We start from the raw sequence: 25000 nt of genomic DNA on the forward strand, positions 1-25000 counted from the left end.
CAATGGAAGTGATCCAGGAAATCCGTCCGGACAATTCCTGGAAATGAGCCACAAACTCCACGAAGAAAACGCCGAAGGAGCGCAAAACGCCGAAGACCAAGGCGGACTGGAGGAAGGCAGCCAAGACCACCACCCAGCCCCAGCCCCCATCTGGGGGGCCGGCACCACAGCTCTCCGGACCAGCATGGAGCCTTGAGGGGGAGAAGAAGCGGGGGTGGGGGGAATGAGAGAAAATTGAGAGTTTGAATCCCAAGACGATAGAAGGGTTTGTCTGAATCTGGGTTTCTTACTTCCGCTTTCGCTTTCTTCCTGCCTTTCTCTTTCTTTCTCCCCTTCCTTCCTTCTTCTCCTTGCCTCTTTTTTCTTTCTTTCTTTCTCTTTCTTTTCCTTCCTGCCTTCCTTTTCTCCCTCCCTCTTTCCTTCTATCTTTGTTCCTTCCTTCCTTCATCCTTCCTTCCTTTTCTACCTTAATTTTCTCCCTTTTTCTTTCTTTTTCTTTTCCTTCCTCTCTTCTCTTCTTTCTTTTCCTTCTTTCCTCCCGTCTCTTTTTTTTCTTTCTTTCCTTTCTCCCTTTTCTCCCTCTTTCCTTCTATCTTTGTTCCTTCCTTCCTTACTTCACCCTTCCTTCCTTTTTCCTTCCTTCCTTTCTTTTCTACCTTCTTTTTCTCCCTCCCTTTTTCTTTTTCTTTCTTTCTCTTCCTTCCTTCCTCTTCCTTCCTTCCTTCCTTCCTTTGCTTTTCCTTCTGTCCTTTATTTCTTTCTGACTCTGTGTGGTTCACTTTTGGCTGTTTTGTGCAGAAGGGGTCAAAAAAGTCAAAATGGCGCTAGTGTTTCCCTTCCCACCAGGCGTGCCACCAAACAGGTGCAAGAGCATTGATCGTAAAGTGGTGGCCCCCATCTTGACTATTTTTGACCACTAACCCTGCAGGACGGGCCCATTTTCCTGGTTAAGAGAAGGTTCCAGGTCTGCTTTGAGCGCAGGAATGCCTTTCCCTCGGGGGATCAAAGTGAGAGAGACAAAGTACGAATGCAACTTTTTAATCCTCTTCTGTTGGGGAGGGGGCACTTTTAAGAATTGGCATTGATTGACCTCTATTTTGGGGGTGCCCCCCCCGGGAGGGGCAGAGAACGAAAATGGGAGGGGGGGAAGGACCTGGGATATTCTGTGCCCGGCCTCTCGCCCAGCAAAGGGGCCTCTGAGGTCGTGCAAACGGCTCTCTCCCCTCGGCTGCAAAGGATCCCTTTCTCTTTCTTGCCCCCTCCCCATTTCCCTAGCACCCCCATTAGCCTCCCCAGGGAGGACCCGGGAAGCCACGATTTGCATTTTGCAAGCAGGTAAGTCCGGGATGGGGGGGAGGGAAGGAAGTGGGGTGGGGGGGGAGAGGGCGAGAAAAACACACATCCCTTCGGTCCTTTCAACCTGGGTAGGGATTCGGGGGTCCTAAGACGCCCCCCTCCCCTTCTGAGCATCCTCAAAGGCAAAATCTATGCTCCCCCCCCCTCAACAAAATGGACCATCTCTCTCCGCCCCCAGCCCAACAAGTGCAGCATCCGATGCCCAACACCTGTGCCTTACCGGGGTATTTGGGAGGGTGGGGGCGACACCCCCCTGACGCCCCCCTCTGCAGCGACGGCGGGTTCGGAAGGAAGCGGCTGGCGACAATGTTGCAGGAGCCAAAGGAGGCGGGGCCTGGGCACAGAAGCCACGCCCCCTCCGTCTCGTTCATCGTGGTCCAAGAATCCCTTCCTTACGGGGGAGGGGGAAAGAGGCGGTGAGATCGGCGCAGCCGCACTGAGGACATGCCAGGAGACGGTGGGGGTGTCGCAGGGGACGGGAAATTAGGGGAAATGCAAAGGTGGCGACGTGGTGGGGGGCACCTTTGGTGGATGGAGGGTCCATCGATAGACCCTTCTTTTCTCTTTTTCTTCCTCCCTCCCTCCCTCGCTCCCTCTCTCTTTTCTTCCTTCCTTTTTCTTCCTCCCTCTCTTCCTGCCTCGTTCCTTCCTTTCTTGCTTGTTTCCTCTCTCCATGTCTCATTTCCTCCTTCCATCCATCCATCCTTCCTCCCTCCCACCCTCTCTTCCATCTTTCCTGTCTTCCTTCCTTCTTGGTAGTCTGTCTGTCTGCCTACCCTCCCTCTCTCTCTCTCTCTCTCTCTCTATCTATCTATCTATCTATCTATCCCTGTCTGTCTGTCTGTCTGTCTATCTATCTATCTATCTATCTATCTATCTATCTATCTATCTATCTATCTACCTGTCTGTCTGTCTATCTATCTATCTATCTATCTATCTATCTATCTATCTATCTATGTCTGTCTTTCTCTCTGTCTATCTATCTATCTATCTATCTATCTATCTATCTATCTATCTATCTATCTATCTATCTATCTGTCTGTCTGTCTGTCTGTCTATCTATCTATCTATCTATCTATCTATCTATCTATCTATCTATCTATCTATCTATCTATCTATCTATCTCTCTCTGTCTGTCTGTCTGTCTATCTATCTATCTATCTATCTATCTATCTATCTATCTATCTATCTATCTATCTATCTACCTGTCTGTCTGTCTGTTTATCTATCTATCTATCTATCTATCTATCTATCTATCTATCTATCTATCTGTCTCTCTGTCTGTCTATCTATCTATCTATCTATCTATCTATCTATCTATCTATCTATCTATCTATCTATCTATCTATGTCTGTCTGTCTGTCTATCTATCTATCTATCTATCTATCTATCTATCTATCTATCTATCTATCTATCTATCTATCTATCTATCTATCTATCTATCTATGTCTGTCTGTCTGTCTATCTATCTATCTATCTATCTATCTATCTATCTATCTATCTATCTATCTATCTATCTGTATCTATCCATCCATCCGTCCATCTGTCTGTCTATCTGTCTATCTATCCATCTATTTCTGTCTATCTGTCCATCTATCCATCTATCCATGATCCATCCATCCATCTATCTCTATCTATCTATCCATCTGTCTGTCTATCTGTCCATCTAGAATAGAATAGAATTCTTTTATTGGCCAAGTGTGATTGGACACACAAAGAATTTGTCTTGGTGCAAATGCTCTCAGTGTACATAAAAGAAAAGATACATTCGTCAAGAGTCAAGAATCATAAGTTACAACATTTATTAATAGTCATAGGGTACAATAAGCAATCAAATCGTATCCATCCATCTATCTATCCATCCAATCCATTCCTCCATCTTCTACCCTGCCTGTCTCACCCAAGGGACTCTGGATAGATGATGCCAGACAACACAATAAAACAATATAAACCCAAGAGTAAAACCAGTGTAAAGCCCAAAGTTCAAACTTAAACCCAGGTCAGCATGTCTTCCAAATCAGCCTCCCAACGATTACAGTCCACATTTTAAAATTGCTCTGTTGAAATACTTGGCTCTAGTCTAGTCTATTTATTTCTAATATTTGATTTTATTCATCGGTTTTGCTATCCCACCTAAGAATTGCCAGGGGATCACATTCATATTACAAACTACTCGACCTTATATAGCTTATCATTATGTCAATATCATTTAACGTCTGACTTTATTTTCCAACCGTTCATAAAATAAATCTCATAGTATTCCACTTCTTCTTGGTCTTTAATTGTCAATGTTCATCTACTCATTTCTGCACATTCCAATATTTTTATAATCACCTCTTCCTCTATTGGAATCTCTTCATTTTTTCTAGTTTTGAGCGAATAACAATTCTAGCTGCTGTGAATATATGTATGATTAAATATGTTTTTTTTTCTTTACTATAGTTTCCGGGTAAAAAAAATCCCCAATAAAAATATCTCAGGTTTTTAAATCTATGTGTTGTTTTATCATCTTTTCCAACTATGTGTGTATTTTCCAAAACACCCAAAGGCCAGACAAGGAATAATGGATGAAAACTGATCAAGGAGAGATTCAACCTGGAAATAAGGAGAAATTTCCAGACAGTGAAAACCACCAATCCATGGAACAGAAGTTGCCCTCCGAAGTTGTGGGAGCGCCATCACTTGAGACTTTCAAGAAGAGGCTGGACTGCCACTTGTCAGAAATGGTGTAAGGTCTCCTGCTTGGGCAGAAGGGGGTTGGACTAGATGACCTACAAGGTCCCTTCCAACTCTGATTATATGTTATCTGTTATGTGTGTATTTTTGTATACAAAATATAAATATTTGCACAAGATACATGTACCCAGTCGACATACTTGTATAACTGAAAGATGGATTTGTTGTTTTTTTAAAAATATTTTTAAAAATTGCCGGGGGAGGGGATGGGAGGTGGGATTCGTGTTGCCGCTTGCTGCAGAATGCATTTATTTATTTACATGGGTTTTAAAACTGCCACATTCCACACCAACCTGGAATGTCTGGCAGGAGACGGGCCTAACAAGTAAATAAATCACCAGCTTGGGACTTTTTGTTCCAAACAATTGGGGAAGGTTGCGGGGAGAAAGTAGGAGGGCTGGAGAATTCTGGAAGCTGAAATCCTTGCAAACTTAAAAGCTCTCCGTGTTGCAAACAACAACAACAACAACACGAAATCAGACTGTAATCTGCAGTCGTCTTGGTGGGGAGGGGGGGAGTTGCAGCTTGCAAACTGTTTTGCTCTGACACATGTGCAAAGAGCAGTTGTGACCAGCAGAGGGGAATACAATGCCAATTTATTTCAGGGTTTCATTTCTGGTTTCAGTTTTATTTTATTTACTTATTTATTTTATTTTATTATTTTGTTTTATTTCATTTTATTATGTTTCATATTTATATTTTATGATTTTTTTTAGCTTTCAGTGATGCAATGTTGTGTGATTGTGATATTTATTTATTTATCCATCCATCCATAGAATAGAATAGAATAGAATAGAATAGAATAGAATAGAATAGAACAGAGTAGAATGGAAAATAGAAGAGAACAGAACAGAATATAGAGTAGAATAGAATAGAATATAGAATAGAATAGAATATAGAATAGAATAGAATGGAATATAGAATATAATATAGAATAGAATAGAATATCAAATAGAATAGAATAGAATAGAATAGAATATAGAATAGAATAGAATATAGAATAGAATAGAAAATAGAAGAGAACAGAACAGAATATAGAGTAGAATAGAATATAGAATAGAGTAGAATAGAATAGAATAGAATAGAATAGAATAGAATATAGAATAGAATAGAATATAGAATAGGATAGAATAGAATATAGAATAGAATAGAATAGAATAGAATAGAATATAGAATAGAATAGAATAGAATAGAATAGAATAGAATAGAATAGAATAGAATAGAATAGTATGGTGGTTTGACATTGAAATGAGACACAGGGAACTGTCTCTGAGAAAAATGCCAACCCTGAGAGAACTCAGGTAGCAGTATTTATTGAGAAAAAACACAAGCAAAATATACAGTATGCATATTCAGAAAACAATGACCTCAACAGGAGATTACTTCACCAGCATGAGAACACACAATCTTGGAAAGTCCCAGATGTTACCTTGCTAGGATGAGATCATACAGCCACAGAAAGTCTCATGGGAAAGTTTGGAAAGTCCCATGAGAAAGCACAACTGTGTATCTTGTACCTTGAACTTTCACCCATTTTCCTATTCCTTCTAAACTGGCAGAATCAAAACAGAATGAGGCACTCTGAGCAAAGATACTCCTACCCCCACCAAGAATGCCCACATCTTCCTAGACTTACTGCTAGTTATACAAAGGCCTTACAGAAAATGATAAAATGATCAATAGGTTATATTACCACATTCCCTCCTTTTTTATTTATTCAAAGATAGGGGGTGTTTTAGTGGCATAGTACACAGTTCCCTCATGACCTGATCCCTCACGCCGGAAGACTGAGGTACACATTTGTAATAGATTAGGAATACATTGAATAAAACAACATAATAAGATACATATAGCAATAATAATAACAACCCCTTGCAATAAGGAGCGAAACCATGATCCATCAGGAAGCCAGGACCACAGACTGTCCCAGAATGATGCATTAAACCCATCGGCTCCAGATTGATGCTGAGCAATACGATCTTCCATGTCCTGAACAGTTTTTGTAATGTTTGGCTCATAATTATGTATAAAAACACAACAATGTGAATGAATTAAAGCACAAACTCCTCCTTGAGCAGCTAACATAATATCTAAAGCATATCGATTTTGCAAAGTAACTGTACGAATTTCAGACATTTCTACATTAATCATCTTAATATTCTTTATAGTATCATTAAACATAGCAACAGTAAAATTATTTAAAATATGAATATCTCTATAGTTCATAGCAATTCCCAAAGGCGTGATAAGACCTCGAGAAATTTGTGTCCATAGATTACCTCCCATGGTTAGGATCTGAATTGCTCTGTTGTAGCACAAGACAACTGTTTTCTCCAGGTTGCTTTTTCCTCAAAAGGCACTCCATGCAATGTTAGTCCTTCTCCCACTCTCCCAGGAAGGTGCATACACAACCAACAATTGGTGATGTTCAAGTTTTTGGCAGTTGTGCGCAAATCTTTAATGTAATTATTATCTGTCCACAAATCATCGCCCAAATCTCCGGCACGCTGAACATGCTGTCGCTGCTCTCTCCGCACCCGAGCAGCCCAGGACAGATTAGGCAGAATCAGCAGGATCAGGAACCACAGATGCGCCATCCTGCTCCTCCGAAACTTCCTTCACAGGTGCCTGCGAATGATCAGGCCGAACACACCGACCAGGAACCCAACGAATTTGACCAAGATGTTCAACTGCTGCATAACCACGTCCCCACGTTATCAGCTCAGCAGGAACCCATGCCGGATCCGGAAGGAACCGCACCAACACCCGAGGTCTCACCGCATCTGTAGAAGGAGAAGAAAATGCCTGCTGGCCGCGCCGCAGGGGGTTACCAGACAAATTTAAAAATTTAAAGTATATAAAGCTAGATTTAATTGATCTTGAATCGCCGGAAGCCCCAGGAGCTTCCCTCCTTTTTTATTTAATTTAGTCAACATGGTCTTGAGCGTGGAATTATGACGTTCTACAATAGCCTGCCCAGTAGAATTGTATGGAATCCCAAATTTATGTTCCACAGACCATTGTTTGCAAAACTGATCAAAACCGGTGCTCGATAAGCCGCACCATTATCAGTTTTTAAAGTTTTAGGTGTACCAGCAACTGAAAAAGTCTTAATGCAATGATTGATGACATGTTTAACCATCTCACCTCTTTGAGGGGTAGCCATTAAAAATCCTGAGTAAGTATTCACAGTCACATGTATATATTTCCAGGGCGCAAATGGCGGATATTGAGTAACATCCATTTGCCAAATCATTGAAGGTTTCAACCCTCTGGGGTTAACTCCCATAGGGATATTCGTGCCCTGCTTTGAACAAGTTGGACATTGTTGAATTATGGCAGCAGCTTCTGCAGTAGTAAGTTTAAATTGCTGTGCCAATGCTTTAGCGTTTTGATGAAAATAACTATGACTGTCCCATGGCTGGACAGTGAGAACTGAAGTTACAGCACTGTCAGCTTTGGCATTACCTTGTGATAAAATTCCAGGCAAATTACTATGACTACGAATGTGAGCAACAAAACACACATTCACACGCTGCTCCAAACATCCTTGTAAAAGCAAAAGCAATCTTAAAATATCAGGTGATATTCCAGGAGACAAATAAGAACCTGCTACAAAGGGTAACAAATTATACACATACAATGAATCCACTATTAAATTAAAATCCTGATTGTGAAAATTTTGAAAAGCCAAAACTACAGCAGCAAGTTCTGCCTGCTGGGCAGACTTCTGCTCTGATGTCACTTTTGTATGCCAAATTCCAGATTTATCTTTCCAAACACAAGCACCATAAACTTTCCCTCCATCAGTAAAAACTGTAGGAGCATCTGATATGCCCAATGGTATCCTTTCTTACATTTTGGGCACACTGATTTAGGACGAACACCCTGTCCCATTGATCTCTTATACTGCTGACTTTGACCCCTCCAGGAGCCCGACATTGCGCTTTAAAATGTCCAGGCTTCCCACAATTGAAACAATTCCCCTTTTGAGCATGTCCTGTTTGTAAAGCCAGAGCTAAAGTTTCCATGTTAAAAGACTGACTCCCAACCTTCCTACATGCATTAATCAAATCTGCGATTTCTCTCTCTCCACTTGCTACAAGTGGATTTAAAATCTTTTGCAATCTGTGTTAGCTTGTTCTACTGCTAACTTAAAAGCAACTCTTTCTGGGCGAATTGATTATCAATTTGTCTTTCTATAGCCAATTTCAGTCTGCTAATGAAATTTTCATAGGGTTCATTGTTCCCTTGTTTGATGTTAGTAAAGGTCTTCTCACCACCTTCGCCGTCAGGGAGAGCCCCTACGGCTTGAAAAATTATTTGTGGAGAAGAACGAACCCTTCCTCAGGCATACCATCTCTCTGTTGTTCCACTGTTGTAAAATTACCAGCTCCGTAAAGCTGATCTGGGGTAACATTTGCTGTTCCCCTCTGGACTGCCAGCTGTCTCCATTTCTGATCTAACACCAAATATTGAGCTGGAGTTAAAATCATATTCAACAGAGCTTTCCAGTCAGCGGAATCATTTTATTTCCATAACCAACTGCTTCTAACAATGCCTGAGTATATGGCGTTCTAACACCATATTCTTTTGCTGCTTGCTTAACTTCCCTCAAAATTCTGAGCTGTAAAGGCTTCCACTCCCTCTCTGGATTTAATGCAGCATCCATGACAATTTCCACTGGATTAAGTTGAACTTCTACTCCAAACTCCACCAAATCATCTCCTGATAATTCCCCTCTATTCTTTGCTTCTTGAATAGCTGCAGTAACTGCATCCACCTGAACCCTTAAAGGTAAACTCTTATCCTCTGACAAAGTATTTCTAGCGCCGGACAGTCCCCCAGATTTATCTGGAGGTGCCGTCGGCGGCAACAAACGTACCGCATGGTAAAGCGGCAAACCTTCTTCGGGGTGATAGGAGCGGTTGTTCATAAGTAGCTAATGCATCCATTATCACCCTCCAGGTTAACAAAATTGAAGAAGGGGCACGAGGCTCCTCGTGCAAAAATTTCCCTATCTTTTCCAGGACTCTACTTTAATACTACCTCCCTCCGGATATGACTTAATATTTTTCCAAACATACTGTAGTAAGTCCTCAATTTCTTTCTTTCCTACAGCACAACCCCTACTGCCAATTCCAAACCCAAAACTATTCCCAATGATCCCTCTCAATTCCTGATGTGCTCTTTCTGAGCCTTCGAGAGATCTCCCCATACTCACGAAAAGAATCTATCTTCGTCCAGCGAAGAAGATGAGGGCCCAGTCGACGTCCGACGATGAGTATAGGATGCGGGAAACGTATAGCCTTCCAAGCTATCACGTCGGGTCACCATTTATGGTGGTTTGACATTGAAATGAGACACAGGGAACTGTCTCTGAGAAAAATGCCAACCCTGAGAGAACTCAGGTAGCAGTATTTATTGAGAAAAAACACAAGCAAAATATACAGTATGCATATTCAGAAAACAATGACCTCAACAGGAGATTACTTCACCAGCATGAGAACACACAATCTTGGAAAGTCCCAGATGTTACCTTGCTAGGATGAGATCATACAGCCACAGAAAGTCTCATGGGAAAGTTTGGAAAGTCCCATGAGAAAGCACAACTGTGTATCTTGTACCTTGAACTTTCACCCATTTTCCTATTCCTTCTAAACTGGCAGAATCAAAACAGAATGAGGCACTCTGAGCAAAGATACTCCTACCCCCACCAAGAATGCCCACATCTTCCTAGACTTACTGCTAGTTATACAAAGGCCTTACAGAAAATGATAAAATGATCAATAGGTTATATTACCACAGAATAGAATAGAATATAGAATAGAATATAGAATAGAATAGAATAGAATATAGAATAGAATATAGAATAGAATAGAAAATAGAAGAGAACAGAACAGAATATAGAGTAGAATAGAATATAGAATAGAATAGAATAGAATAGAATAGAATAGAATAGAATAGAATAGAATAGAATAGAATATAGAATAGGATAGAATAGAATATAGAATAGAATAGAATAGAATATAGAATAGAATATAGAATAAAATAGAATAGAATAGAATAGAATAGAATATAGAATATAGAATAGAATATAGAATAGAATAGAATATAGAATAGAATAGAGTATAGAATAGAATAGAATAGAATAGAATAGAATAGAATAGAATGGAATGGAATGGAATGGAATGGAATATAGAATAGAACATAGAATATAGAATAGAATAGAATAGAATAGAATAGAATAGAATAGAATAGAATAATAGAATAGAATAGAATAGAATAGAATAGAATAGAATAGAATAGAATAGAGAATAGAATAGAATATAGAATAGAATATAGAATAGAATATAGAATAGAATAGAATATAGAATAGAAATAGAATATAGAATAGAATAGAATAGAATAGAATAGAATAGAATATAGAATAGAATAGAATATAGAATAGAATATAGAATAGAATATAGAATAGAATAGAATATGAATAGAATAGAATATAGAATAGAATAGAATAGAATAGAATAGAATATAGCATAGAATAGAATAGAATATAGAATAGGATAGAATAGAATATAGAATAGAATATAGAATATAGAATAGAATAGAATATAGAATAGAATATAGAATAGAATAGAATAGAATAGAATAGAATAGAATATAGAATAGAATAGAATATAGAATAGAATATAGAATAGAATAGAATATAGAATAGAATAGAATAGAAAATAGAATAGAATAGAATAGAATTCAGAATAGAATACAGAATAGAATAGAATACAGAATAGAATAGAAAAGAAAAGAATACAGAATAAAATAGAATAGAATAGAATAGAATAGAATAGAATAGAAAATAGAATAGAATAGAATAGAAAAGTATAGAATAGAATAGAATAGAATAGAATAGAATAGAACAGAACGGAACAGAACGGAACGGAATGGAATGGAATGGAATAGAATAGAATAGAATAGAATAGAATAGAATAGAATAGAATAGAATAGAATAGAAGAGAAGATACAAAAGATCTTGAGAGACCCTTCGCATCCAGGCCACCCGATGTTTGAGATCCTACCATCAGGAAGACGATATAGAGTGCTGAAAGCCAGGACAAGTAGATTTCAACATAGCTTTTACCCAAGTGCTGTGATCAGGTTAAATGCAGAGTTATGAATCTGGTGGTCTTAACATATATATATCCTGGTTGTACAGTTTTTAATTGTTATTTGTTTTAATTTGTTTTATATTGTTATTTGTACATGTCTTTTGGTGTTGTTTAGTTGTATGTTGCGAAAGAGCACCTTATTTCGTTGTTCTCAGGTTCCTGAGCACAATGACAATAAATTTATCTTAGAATAGAATAGAATAGAATAAAAAAGAATAGAATAGAATAGAATAGAATAGAAAAGAATAGAAAAGAATAGAAAAGAATAGAATATAGAATAGAATAGAATAGAATAGAATAGAATAGAAACAATAGAATAGATAATAGAATAGAATAGAATAGAATAGAATAGAATAGAATAGAATAGAATAGAATAGAATAGAATAGAAAAGAATAGAATATAGAATAGAATAGAATAGAATAGAATAGAATAGAATAGAAACAATAGAATAGAAGCAATAGAATAGAATAGAATAGATAATAGAATAGAATAGAATAGAATAGAATAGAGTAGAATAGAATAGAATAGAGCTGGAAGGGACCTTGGAGGTCTTCTAGTCCAGCCCCTCACTCAAGCAGGAGAACCTATACAATCTCAGGCCAGTGATTGTCTGCTCCCTTCTTAATAACCTCCAGGGACGGCATGCCCATGATTTCTGGTGGCAGGCAGTTCCACCTGTTAATTGTCCTCCCTGCTTGGAAGTTTCCCCTTCGTCCCAGTTACTTCTCTCCGTGGTGAGTTCCCCACCATCGTTTCTTTTTATTTTTATTTCACTATTTCAAGGCGTTGAGGGATGGTGCCAGGACAGACCTACCGGCTACCCCAATGCACCCCCTCCCCGCAGGAACCCCCAGCCCATCGACTGGGGAGGAGGAGGGGGGCCACTTAGGGGGGAAAGGTTAAAGACCCCTGAGGTGCTTCGTCACGACGGTCCAGCCGGGAGGGCAAGGGTCCAGTTCCATCTGGATGGGAGGCCAGTTAAACATTGTCCGAGCAGAAGACATCAGCAAGTTCCTAGCTCAGTGGGTCAGGGGTGTGTGTGTGTGTGTGTGTCTGTGCAGTGTGCAACCTCCTCGACTTACAACCGTTTGTTTAGGGACCGCTTGCAATGGCCCTGGGGAAAAAAAAAAAAGCAACGCACGATCCCCTGCTTCACCCTTATGACCGTCGCCGCGTCGCCCCGACAGGGGAAGGGAGTCCCTTTGCTCCGATTTTACGACCTTTTCTCCCCCACTGCCGTCGCTAAGTAAATAACCCTGTGGCGGTTGAGGAGTCGCAGGGTCGTTGAAGCAAATTCGGGCTTCCCTCTGGACTTTCATCGGATGTGTCACCAAAGGAGATCCGCTTGCGACCGTCGTAAATCTGAGGCCCGTTGTGAAGTGTCCTGAATGGTGCAGTGGCCTAGAGGTGTTGCTCTTGCCTCCCCATCAGGAGGCTGTGAGTTCGATTCTAGCAAGAGGCAGATATTTTTCTCTCTCTCTCTCTCGGCACGATGAGGATATATCTGCCAAATATAACTCCACTCTGGTGATAGGAAGAGCATCCGGCCAATAAAACACTCAGCTCCATTCAATAGCTCAGACTCTCCCTCCCCCCCCACAAGGGACTATGGGCTTGTTGAAAGAGGATGATGAGTTAGGAAAGGGCTGAATTTTGATCACGTGACTACAGCTGCAACGGTCGTAAGTGTGAAAAATGGCCGTAAGTCCCCCTTTCCCCCCCGTGCCGCTGTAATTTCGAACAGTCGCTAAACGGACGGCTGTATGTTGAGGACAGCCTGCAGAAGTCATAGCTCGTTTCCACAGGCAACACCTGTTAAAAAGAACACACAAAGCGTGTGGAAAGGAGTCACGGCTTTGCTCAGACGTTTACAAGCCGCCATTTTGACTTTTGCGACCTTTCTTCACCCAACAAATTCCCCTGCTCTGGCTAATCCCCGCCCCAAATACAGGTAGTCCTCGATTTACAACAGTTACACTTAGTGACCGTTCAAAGTTACGATGCCAGTGAAAAAATAACTTACGACCGCTTTTCATATTTATGACCATTGCGGCATTCCTCACGGTCATGGGATTGAAAGTGCGATGCTTGGCAAACGTTTCATACTTATGACTGTTGTGCTGTGTCCCCAGGGTCCCACAATCCCCTTTTTACAACCTTCCGACAAGCAAAGTCCATGAGGAGAAGCCCGGTTCACTTAACGACTGTGTGCCTCACATAACAACCACAGCAATTCACGCAACAACAGTGGCAAGGCAGGTCATAAAATGCGGCAAAACTCAGTTATAATAAATGTTTCACTTAACAACAGAAATGTTTGGCTCCTTTGTGGCCGTAATACAAGGACTGTTTGCAAATTACATTTTGGGCTGAAATGAAGCCCTTTTGGGAGAGAGGGGCCATTGTATATTTAATAAAATAAATAAAATATGGAATATAAAATAAACCAACCCAAGCAGAAAAACTGCATTTTGGAACCAGGAAGAAAGACCAATTTTGAGGCCAGAGAAATATTTATGGCTATCATCAGTCAGCAGCTGACAACAGAATGTTTATTTTATTTTATTTTAAATTTTATTTTTACATTTTTCTGTAGCATACATTAAGGGCTTAGTAAACAGTGTATTGTCTGGGTCAATTTACATTATACATAATAACAATAACGGTAATATTTTTGTTTGTTTGCACATATTAATCACCTTTCAACTTCCACATCTATTATTTAACTATTAATAAAAGAGATCCCATATTAGAAAATATTCTGTATCTTCCTCATCCTTTAACTTTAGTCTTAACCTATCAATTTCTGCCCACTCTAGTATTTTTTAAAATTATAGTTTCCTCTGTGAGAATTCCCTCAGTATTCTAGTGCTGTGCAAGTAGAATTCTCGCTGTTGTCGAAACATGCAATATTAAATATTACATTCCCTTTATCATATTGTACCCTGTTTCCCTGAAAATACGACCTACCCTGAAAGTAAATCCTAGCTTTATTTTTACATGTGCACCTAAAATAAGCCGTAATTAAGATTCCCACCCACTCCAAAGTGAATGGGTAAAAATTAAGCCGGGGGGGGATACGGGGGGGTGTTGTGCAGCTGCCCTACGACAGTTGTAGCCAGGCCTTGCACACCTGCTTTGCTGGCCCATTTCTTCTGCAGCTGGCAAGTTTTTCCTGAAGGCCTCTGGAGCTGATCACAAAGCTCTGGATCGATCCAGAACTGTTATTGGCTGTTATGGGCTGCAGAGGCCTTCAGGAAAACCTTGCTAGCCGCAGAAGAAGGACTTTATTTTATTTTATTTATTTATTTGATTTGCCAATTGTTTACAAGATAATAAGTATAAGTGTATACATAGTTGTGAATACATGAAGTGGGTACATATAAGAAAGATAAAATAAAAATAAAAAGAAACAATAGGACAGGGACGGTAGGCACGTTGGTGCGCTTATGCACGCCCCCTACAGACCTCTTAGGAAAGGGGTGAGGTCAATAGTAGACAGTCTAAGGTTAAAGTTTTTGGGGTTTGGGGAAGAAACTACAGAGTCGGGTAGAGTATTCCAGACATTGACCACTCTATTGCTGAAGTCGTATTTCCTGCAATCAAGTTTGGTGCGGTTTACTTTGAGTTTGTATCTATTGTGTGCTCTTGTGTTGTTATGGTTGAAGCTGAAGTATTCATTGACAGGTAGGACATTGCAATGTATGATTTTATATACCATGCTTAAATCAGACCGAAGACGGCGTAGTTCAAGGTTTTCTAGTTCTAGAATTTCAAGTCTGGTGGCATAAGGTATTCTACAACAAGTAGAGGAGTGGAGAACTCTTCTTGTGAAATATTTCTGGACTTTCTCAATTGTGCTAATATCAGTAATTTTAATTGTGCTAATATCAGTAATTCTAGTAATTTTTAAATTATATTTTCCTCTGTAGAAGTTTCCTCAGTATTTCAATGCTGTGCAAATACAATTCTCTCTGTTGTCGAAACATGCAATATGAAATATACATTCCCTTTAGCATATTTTCCTGATAATATACCTAACAGAAATATTTCTGGCTTTAAATCTATATGAATTTTATTTTTTATTTTGTTTAATCTTCCTTTCTCTCCTGTCTGTCCAGTCCCTATTTATTCTCTCTCTCTCTCTCTCTCTCTCTCTCTTTGCAGGAACTGAATCACTTTGATTTCATTAAAAAATATCTTCTCCGGAAGAGAATTAACAAGAGTCCACCCTCAGGCTGAATAAACAGGTCATGGGCTGCTTCACATCTGCTTTTTGTGGTCTCCGTGACCCAAAACGGTGACCTGTGTACAGGGAGTCCTTTAATTACGACCAAAATTGAGGCCCAACAATTCAGATGCTAAGTGAGACATTGGCCAATAAGTGAATTCAGCCCCATTTGATGAACTTCCTTGCCACGGTGGTTAAATGAATCACAGCAGTTGTTATTAAGTGAGTCGCACAGTTGTTAAGTGAATCCAACTACCCTGTTGCTCGTCAGAAGGTCACAAAGGGGGATCGCTTGATCCTCGGGATGCTGCGACTGTCGTAAATATGAGTCAGTTTTTGATCGTCTGAATTTTTGATCACGTGACCCTGGGATACTGCAGTGGTCCTAAGTGTGAAAAATGCTCAAAAGAGACTTTTTTTTCAGTGCCGTTGTAACTTTGAATGGCCACTACCCTGTTTCCCTCAAAATAAGACCTAACTGGAAAATAAACCCTAGCATAATTTTTCAGGATGCTCACAAAATAAGCCCTACCCCACAAAAAATAAGCCCCAGTTAAGATTGTCGGCCAGACGGGCACATTTAGCCCCAGAATTTCCCTGAAAATAAGATCCAACTGGAAAACAAGCCCTAGCGTTATTTTTCCAGGATGCTCAAAAATAAGCCCTAGTTGAGATTGTCATCCAGACAGACGCATTTAGCACCATATTTTCCCCCAGAATAAGACCTAACTGAAAAATAAGCCCTGATGCATGTTTTGGAGCAAAAATTAATGTAAGACCCGGTCTTATTTTGGGGGAAAAGCGGTAAATGAACGGTTGCTAAGTCAAGTATTAACTGTAACAGGCTGGATAACGTCATGCCTTGGTTTGCCCACAGGATGGCGCTTCGTGGCCAAAGCAGCTCTCAGCTGTTGGGAAACCTAATTTCATCGTTTTTTTTCCTTGACTCTCTAGGACTACAACTCTACCTACCCTGGTGAGGTAGGGATGATGGGGAAGCCGTTCTTGTGCATCTGGAAGACCCCCCCCACCCGACCCCTCAGATGTTCTGTATGGGGGAGGAGACGTCTATAGATAGAACAATCAGAAAAGTCAAACTAGAAGATTGAGTTGAATTGCAACCATTTGTTTAGTGATGGCTCCACGTTACGACGGTCCTGAAAAAAAAGGGACCGTGAGCCGCTTTTCACCCTTATGATTGTGGCAGCATCCCTGCTGGGTGTGTGTGTGTGTGTGTGTCATGTGATCCAACTTGCCCTGGTCGTTAAGTGAATCACCACCATCACTAAATAAAGCTGGCCTTCCCCGTTGACTTTGAAGATCACTTAAGGGAATTACACGATCCCGGGACGAGGCAACCATCATAAACATGAGTCAGTGGTCAAATTAGGCTCACAGAACCAAGGGAAAGCTGCGACAGTCTTAAGAGTGAAAAAATGGTATCCTGGGTCTCTTTTTTTTTGGGTGCCGTTGCAAATTCGGTCGCTAAATGAATTCTGGTAAGTCGAGGACTACCCAGTACTCTTCAATATCTTCATTAATGACTTAGATGAGGGAATAGAAGGGGAACTTACCAAATTTGCAGATGATACTAAGCTGGCAGGAATAGCCAACACCCAAGAAGATCGGCTCAAGATCCAGAGGGATCTTGACAACTAGAACCCTGGGCCGTATCTAACAAAATGAAATTCAGTGTAGAGAAAAGTAAAGTCCTACACTTAGGCAAGAAAAACCAAATGTACACATACAGACTGGGTGAAACCAGGCTCAACAGCAGTAGCTGAGAGAGGGATCTTGAAGTCTTAATGGACAACCAGCTAAAGAGGAGCCAGCTGTGTACAGTGGCAGCCAAAAAAAGCCAGTGCAATCCTAAATTGCATTAACAGAGGGATACAATCCAGATCAAGTACTAATACCACTCTATAAAGCCTTAGTAAGGCCACACCTAGAGTACTGCATCCAGTTTTGGTCACCACACAATAAAAAAGATGTTGAGACTCTAGAAAAAAGTGCAGAGAAGAGCAACCAGGATGATTAGGAGACTGGAGACTAAAACATACGATGAACGGTTGCAGAAACTGGGCCTGGCTAGTCTAGTAAAGAGAAGGACCAGGGGAGACAGGAGAGCATCTTCCAATATTTGAGGGGCTGCCCCAGAGAGGAGGAGGGGGTCAAGCTATTTTCCAAGGTACCTGAAAGCCAGACGAGGAACAATGGATGGAAACTGACCAAGGAACTAGAAATAAGGGGCAATTTTCTGAACAATCAACCCATGGAACAGAAGTTGCTCTCGGAAGTTGTGGGAGCTTCATCACTTGAGACCTTCAAGAAGAGATTGGATTGCACAGGAGGAGGGAGGGGGCATGGCATGGCATGGGGGGAGGCAGAAGGGGAGGGGGCCCGGTGTGTTACAGGATGCAGCTGCCCGAGGGACCCGTGCTAGTTAAGAATCCCAACCAGGGTGTGCCCAGCCTGGCTGCATTCAAACGCCAGGAAGTTTCTGAGCTGGTGTGCAACAGCTCGCTTTGGGTGTGCGCTGCAATGGTGAGTCATCTTCCCGTGGTCTCGGTAGCACGATCGGAGGGCACGCAGGAACCTTGGTGCCGTGGCACACAGGGCAGTGGTTTCCAAGCCACGTCACACAGAGCAGTGGTTCCTCAAAATTGCACACTTGAAGATAGGTGGGCTTCCCCTAGTCAGTGTGATTTAAGTTGAGTGGATTAGCCTCTCCAGCTCAGGTCATATTTGGGACAAAGGTAATCTCCCCAATCTTTTTGGCTAACATCCTAACCCTCCGTGTCCCCCCAAAGACACAACCCCGCCAGTCCCCAAACTAAGCAAAATCCGAATCTCCTTAATTTGCAGAAAAAAACGAAGACATGTATCTTAAAATAATGTTAGCTTTATTAAGGTGAGCCCAGGCGATACAATACAGCCTTCTTTTCATTTCAGCCCCTGTGACTTGAATAATTTGAGGGGAAGGTTTCTTTCTTTGGGGCTCCCTCCATCTCCTTCCACTTCTCTCCCCTCCCCCAGTCAGTAAGGACCCAGCCTTTTGGGGGGGGGGCGTTTCGCTTTTATGACCTCCGTGTCTCCCTTTAAGCAACCCGGTTCAAGGTTGCCTGCAACCATTTTGCCAAAAGAAAAAATAAACCAGAGCTCCCCCAACCAACAATCCCCATTCTAAACCCAGTCCTCGACTTACGGCCAAAATAGAGGCCAGAATTTCAGGAGGTCGTTAAGTGAGTCGCGCCCGGCGCTATTGCCCTCTTTTTGCCTGTCCGGCGAATCGCTGTTCTTCAGTGAATCCCAGGGTCGTTAAGTGAATTGGGCTTTCCCGTTGACTTGAATTGTCTGAAGATCACAAAAAGGGGGTTACGAGTCCCCGGAACATTGCCACTGTCGTAAAGGTGAGTCGGTGGCCAAGCGTCCAAATTTTGATTGCCGTAGGGTTGCCGCGACGGTTGTAAGTGTGAAAAATAGTTGTTATCTCTTTTTTTTCAGTGCCGTCGTAAGTTCGAACGGTCACTAAATGAACTGTTGTAAGTCAAGGACTTCCTGTGTTTTCCTGCTAGGAATGTCCCCCCCCCCTTTTTGCTCAATTTTTCAGCCACAGGTAAAAAGGAGCTGTCTTATTAAGACCCCTTTCACAGGATGACTTTTCAAGGTGCTAGACCTTATTGTTCCTTCCTTTCTCCCCGCAGCAATATCAAACCTATCCTATTAAACGTCAAGAGAGGCTCCTTGGCCAACATTTAAACAGCCACAGGGCGTTGGCACAAAGGAACAACCAACTCCCCCCCCCCAAAAAATATATATATTAAAAAATAAAATTAAAAAAATTAAAATAAAGACAGAATGCCAGAAAGAAAACATTATTCAGCCAGCAAAATAATGCAAAAAAAAGGACAGGATAGTAAATCAGATATTTAAAAAAAAATCAAAGAAAGGAAACCAAACCATGATTTATCAGCCTTCCTCTATCCAAAAACCTCCAAGTATCATCTTTTGCCTTGTGGAGTGGAGTCTGGGCAACTGAATGGATTTAGCAGAGTGTTTACTGGCCGGATGCCCTTCCTGTCACCAGTGTGGAGTTTTTTTGTTCGGCAGATATATTCTCATTGTACCTCCACCTAAGGATCGAACTCACAGCCTCCTAATTGTGGGGCGGGGGCTCCACCTCTAGGCCATTGCACCGCTCCAAAAACCTCTGGGTATGTTGGACTACGAACTCCATTGTCCCCAGTCTGGGCTTCCCACGGAGTTGAAGGAAGGTTGTCTGAAGCGACGGGGCTAAAACCAGGCTTCAAATATATCGTCGGTTTCTGGTTTGGAGGCAGGTATCAGATCCTGGGGCATCTCCACAAACTATTTTGGGAGGTGGGCTTGTGTCCAATGTGTGTGTGTGTGTGTGTGTGTGTGTGTGTGTGTGGTTTATCGGGTAGGGGGCATTGCTATTGAGTGTGAATTGGGCAAACCCAATCCCCCCCTTGCCCCCGTTTCCAAATAAACCAGCATTTTTGGTTTAAATCTGACTTTCCATTCCTTTTTCCCTCCAGGGCGCCTTTCCTCTCTTTCTAGAGATGTTTAAATGCTAACCCCCTCCCCAAATTTCCTGCAAAAAAAGGGAGGGGGCTCGGAACGAGCAAAACCCACTGCCCCAATATCGCGCCCCCCCCCCCTCAATTTCCCGACACTGAACAAATCAAAAATTGAAAATACAATCCGTGACGGGATTCCACCGGTGTAACTACCGCCTGAACTGTACTGTTACGGGCTGAATGCCCACCCCTGAATACCATAGAAACAGGTGGGAATTCTACCGGTTCAGACCGGTTCTATAGACCTGGTTGTTATGATTCTGCGCCGTTTGGAGAACTGGCAAATGGTGGCCCTGGTTGGCCACGCCCATCTCCGCCCTTCCCTTCCCGGTCAGTCCTTATCGCGCATGACCCACACCGCTCATGCGGGGTGGGGGTTGCTGCAAAAAAAAGAAGCCACGCCCACCCAGTCACATGGCCACGCCCGGATCCCAACCCCGGGATATAAATCTGGGGTTTTTAGCTCTGCTTGCAGAATTGGCCCCCATTCAAAGCTCCCCTCATTCTTCAAAGATTGGGGGAAGGGCGTAATTCTGGGACAAGCCTCGATTCCCATCGTCCCCCACCAACCAGCAATGGGAAAGATGGGAATTGTAGTTGTAGCGGGAAAGACTTACAACTCCAATTGGGGGCCAGGATTTCCACCGCTGTGTGAGGAGGTCGTTAAATGAGTCATGTCTGATTTTTTTTTTTTTGCAACCTGCTTTGCCACGATGATTAAGCCAATCACTCTGGCCATTAAGTGAATCGCGCCCAGTTTTGTAACCTCCTTCTTCCTCACAGTGGTTGGTTAAGCAAATAATTGCAGCTGTTAAGCAAATCAGCCGGTCATTAAGCGAATCCAGATCTCACAATTGCCTTGACTGGTCAGAAGGTCGCCAAAAAGGAGAATGGCAGGGACCCCGGGACGCTGAAAATGTCATAAATAGGAGTCGGTGGCCAAGCGTCTGAATTTTGATCACGTTTAGTGCTGCTGTAACTCAGGACGGTCATTAAACGGAACCGTTGTAAGTCGAGGACTGCCTGCACCGCAAAAGGTGGAATGTGCAAAAAAGGATGGAAATTTTTCTCCATCCGCGAAACGCGAAGTGTCGGATCCCTTCCTGGCCCAGAAACCAGCAATCGTGGTTTGGGACGATAAGGATTCCCGGCCTTCAGCAGATGGTGGCATATGGGCCATCCAGCACCTGGTAGCGGATCTTGGTGTTGGTGACGGCGCCGTGTTTCTGCCGCAGGTGCAGACGCAGCTGGCTCTTGTGGCGGAAGCGCACATGGCACTGCTCGCACTGCGGAGAGGAAAGATTGGGGGTTGGTAAAGGGGAGGGGCAAAGCAATGGCGGAGCTGGTCAGGCGGGGTCTGGCTGGTTTTCTGGGAGACGTTTCATGACCCGACTGGGTAACATCATCAGTGCAAAGAAGGGTGAGGGGTTTGCGGAGAGGAGGAGGAGGATTGGGGGTCCTTGGTGGCCTCTGAGATTGGTGGTTTTCTTGGAGACGTTTCATGACCCAACTAGGGAACAACATGGAAGGAAGTGGGGTATGTGGAGAGGAGGAGGAGGGAGAGGGGGAGGAGGAGGAGGAGGAGGAGAAAGAGGAGGAGGAGGAGGAGGAGGAGGAGGAGAAGAAAGAGGAGGAGGAGGAGGAGGAGGAGAAAGAGGAGGAGGAGGGAGAGGGGAGGAGGAGGAGGAGGAGGAGGAGAAAGAGGAGGAGGAGGAGGAGGAGGAGGAGGAGGAGGAGGAGGAGGAGAAAGAGGAGGAGGAGGAGGAGAAAGAGGAGGAGGAGGGAGAGGGGAGGAGGAGGAGGAGGAGGAGAAAGAGGAGGAGGAGGAGAGAGAGAGGAGGAGGAGGAGGAGGAGGAGGAGGAGGAGAAAGAGGAGGAGGAGGGAGAGGGGAGGAGGAGGAGGAGGAGGAGGAGGAAGAGGAGGAGGAGGAAGACTGAGGAATTCTGGGAGTTGAAGTCCACCCACCAAATTGGCAAGGCTGAGAAAAACCCTTCTAATGTCATAACTCGACATAACTTGCTTCCTCCTCTCGTAGAGCCCTGATGATGGTACCTAGCTTGGCAGCGAGACGTCTCCAGAAGCAAGCCAAACTGGGTGACCCCAAGACCTGAACCCTGAGCTCCCTCCCTTCAGCCCCCTCGATTCTTCCCCCTCCCCACTGTTCCCTTTAAGCCTCGCTCCCAAAAGCCCACCCTCCATTCAACCACAGAGAACTGAGATGCCCAACCTCGCCCAGTCCCCTCCCCCGGCCTGTTTCTCCCACCCACCCCAAGTTCTCAATGGGGCAGCTGCACCCCCCAGGGGAAAGACACCCCCTTTCGCCGCTCACATGGTAAGGCTTCTCCCGGTGTGGATGCGGAGGTGGCTTTTCAGGGTCTGCAGGTGTCGGAAGCGGGTGCCACAGGTGCCACAGGGGTAAGGCTTCTCTCCCGTGTGGATCAAGACGTGGGCTCGGAGATGCGCCACCTAGAAAGGGAGGGAGGGCACAGTGGGGAGGAACGTCCAACGAAGCCCCCTCTTTTTGGGGGGGAAGGGGCATGTGCCCACCCGCACACTTCCATAGGGTGCATAACCCTGCAAAGGTGGAAGGGTTGGAAGGAGAGTCAGCCGGTTCGCCAAGCTGCTCAGAAAATTAGCAACCAGGTCTCCCGAACCGGTGTGAACCACCTGAATCCCACCATTGGCCCATTGATACCTGGGACAGTGAGGGCTAACCTTTTCGTCGCCATGTGCCGAAAGTGTGCACATATGCGCATGCCTGCACACACGTCTGCCTGCACACATAATGCAAGGCGCATGCACCCCCCTCCTACTTCCCTCCCCACTCATGCTTGTTTGACGCCCCCTGCGCTACCCTACCCTCCATACATGCTTGTGTGACGCCCCCTGGTGCCGTGAAACTGGCCCGAAAAAAACAGGGTGTGTGTGGGGGGTTCAGTGTGCCCCCTCCTGGGAGCAAAAATGGGCAGCGGAGGGGCCACACCGAACTCCTCCACACACCCCATTTTGGGCCTAGTAGGCCTAATTTTTTTACTACTGGTTTGGTGGGCGTGGCTTGGCTTGGTGGGCGTGGTTTGGTGGGCGTGGCAGGGGAAGGATACTGTAAAATCTCCATTGGCACCCCACCCCACTAACCTGCTTTCCAGCTCTGTTCTCCTGTGCAGGGCAACCAAAGAAGACCCAGCCGATCAGCTGGGACTCGACGGGAGGCAGGGAATAGATGGGGGCGGGGCCAGTCAGAGGCGGCATTGGCCGGTTCTCCGAACTACTCAAAATCTCCGCTACCGGTTCTCCAGGACTGGTCAGAACCTGCTGAATACCCACCTCTGCTAGTAGGCCTCCCTGCAGCTATTTTTCGGCCCAGTTTCGGCTGCGGAGTGCTGCAGGAGGCCATGAGGCGTGGGGGTCGGGGGTCGGCGCATACGGCCCGTTTTAGCCACCAGAGGCACCGTGGACCAATCCCTTAATATTTCCAAGCTGGCCCACAGGATTTAAGCACCCTGCGGGCTGTTTTGGTCCCGCAGGCCTTGAATTTGATGCCCCTGTCGTAGAGCCTCCATAATCAGGGATAGTCTACCTCCGAAGAGCACACCGCAAGACAGGTTGACGCGCTCCCGAAAAGCAGGATGCTTGCTAAATGGGGTCTTGTTTTTTGACACGTGGAGCAATCCTGACGTTGTTTCGTTTTATATTATTTCGTTTCAACTCAATTCATTTTAAATAAAATATAACTCTTTTGAGCCACTGAGCAATTGCGTCGTTTCCATTTTAAATGAAATCATTTCAGTTTTAAATTTTTGGACCCACTGAGCAAATCCTGATTTTCTTTTGTTTTATTTTATTAGTTCTTAAAATAAAACAAACTGTTTGACCCACTGATCAATCCAGATTCTTGATTTGTTTCATTTCTAAATAAAAATAAAATAAACAAACTTTTTGGACCCACTGAGCAATCCTGATTTTCACATTTTATGGATTTTATTATTTCTGCAAACAAACTTTTTTTTTTGACCCACTGCTTTTATTTCATTTTATTTATAAGTAAAATAAGCTCTGCCATTTCCACATTCTTGTGTTTTTAAAGGGATTGTGTTTGCAAAGGATGTTACTCTGCAAACTTTGGGGCTTGCAAATGATCCCCTCCTGGATAAGCTGAGAAATAAATAAAAAAAAACACACTTTTGAAATAAATTTTAAAAAACATACTTTTGAAATAAATTTAAAAAAACATACAAACTCCTGACATGAGTAGGAACATCTCAAAAAAAAAGAAGAAGAAAAATCCAAATTTTAGGGGCCGCCCTATCCCTTGAGCGTAAAAAAAGGGAGATTTGTAGTGGTGGCAGCCATTTTGACTTTTTTGACCTACAGGGCACACTTATCGAGTGTGATTCCCCCACGGGGGTCTCCTTACCTGTACAAAACGAGCCTCACACATCTCACACTTGTAGGGTTTCTCTCCGGAGTGAATGCGCAAGTGCGTCTTGAGATTAGCCGGCCGGTTAAACTGGGCCCCACAGATGGCGCAATGGTAGGGCTTCTCCCCTGTTGGAACACAGTAGGGGGAGGGGGTTTGGAGCATCAAACCCACCCATTGGCCCTTTGCTCTGTCCATCTAACGGGTTGTAGATCAGTGGACTCCAACTCCCAGAATTCTGGGAGTTGAAGTCCACCCAACTTAGGAACGAAAACCTTCGGTCATTTCCCACGCAGTCCAACCACAGCACCACCCCCTCATTTGGTCTTGAGGTGCACAAGCTTGTGCCCTTTGCACGCCCACCTGCGTGCAAGGATTGGTGGCTTGCCAGGTTCCCCTTGCAACGGAAGGCAGAGCGGCAGAAATGGCATTTGTAGGGTTTCTCCTCTGCCCCCTGGCCGGCGGGTGGGCTGCCTCCCTCTTCTTCATCCTCT

At 43.4% G+C, this 25000-nt stretch overlaps 2 protein-coding genes across 2 annotated transcripts in view; both read right to left on the minus strand.

Annotated features, from left to right (window-relative positions):
- LOC113428199 (monocarboxylate transporter 13) overlaps window positions 1-16500 on the minus strand; it is a 22276-nt gene extending 5776 nt beyond the window's left edge. Inside the window, 3 exon segments of the mRNA XM_087947230.1 lie at window positions 1-191; window positions 1577-1747; window positions 16460-16500. The exon segment at window positions 1-191 is cut by the window's left edge and continues 24 nt beyond it. Coding sequence (XP_087803356.1) covers window positions 1-191; window positions 1577-1747; window positions 16460-16500 — 403 coding nt within the window.
- Window positions 16501-21119: 4619 nt separating this feature from the next.
- Window positions 21120-25000, minus strand: part of LOC113429513 (B-cell CLL/lymphoma 6 member B protein-like) — a 16173-nt gene continuing 12292 nt past the window's right edge. Inside the window, 5 exon segments of the mRNA XM_087948437.1 lie at window positions 21120-21374; window positions 22419-22432; window positions 22435-22555; window positions 24504-24634; window positions 24870-25000. The exon segment at window positions 24870-25000 is cut by the window's right edge and continues 49 nt beyond it. Coding sequence (XP_087804563.1) covers window positions 21243-21374; window positions 22419-22432; window positions 22435-22555; window positions 24504-24634; window positions 24870-25000 — 529 coding nt within the window. The 3' untranslated portion in view covers window positions 21120-21242.

This window comes from Notechis scutatus, chromosome Z, assembly GCF_049901735.1.
Source record: "Notechis scutatus isolate UNSWTSFEM ecotype Mainland chromosome Z, rNotScu1.2, whole genome shotgun sequence".
Taxonomy (NCBI): Eukaryota; Metazoa; Chordata; class Lepidosauria; order Squamata; family Elapidae; genus Notechis; species Notechis scutatus.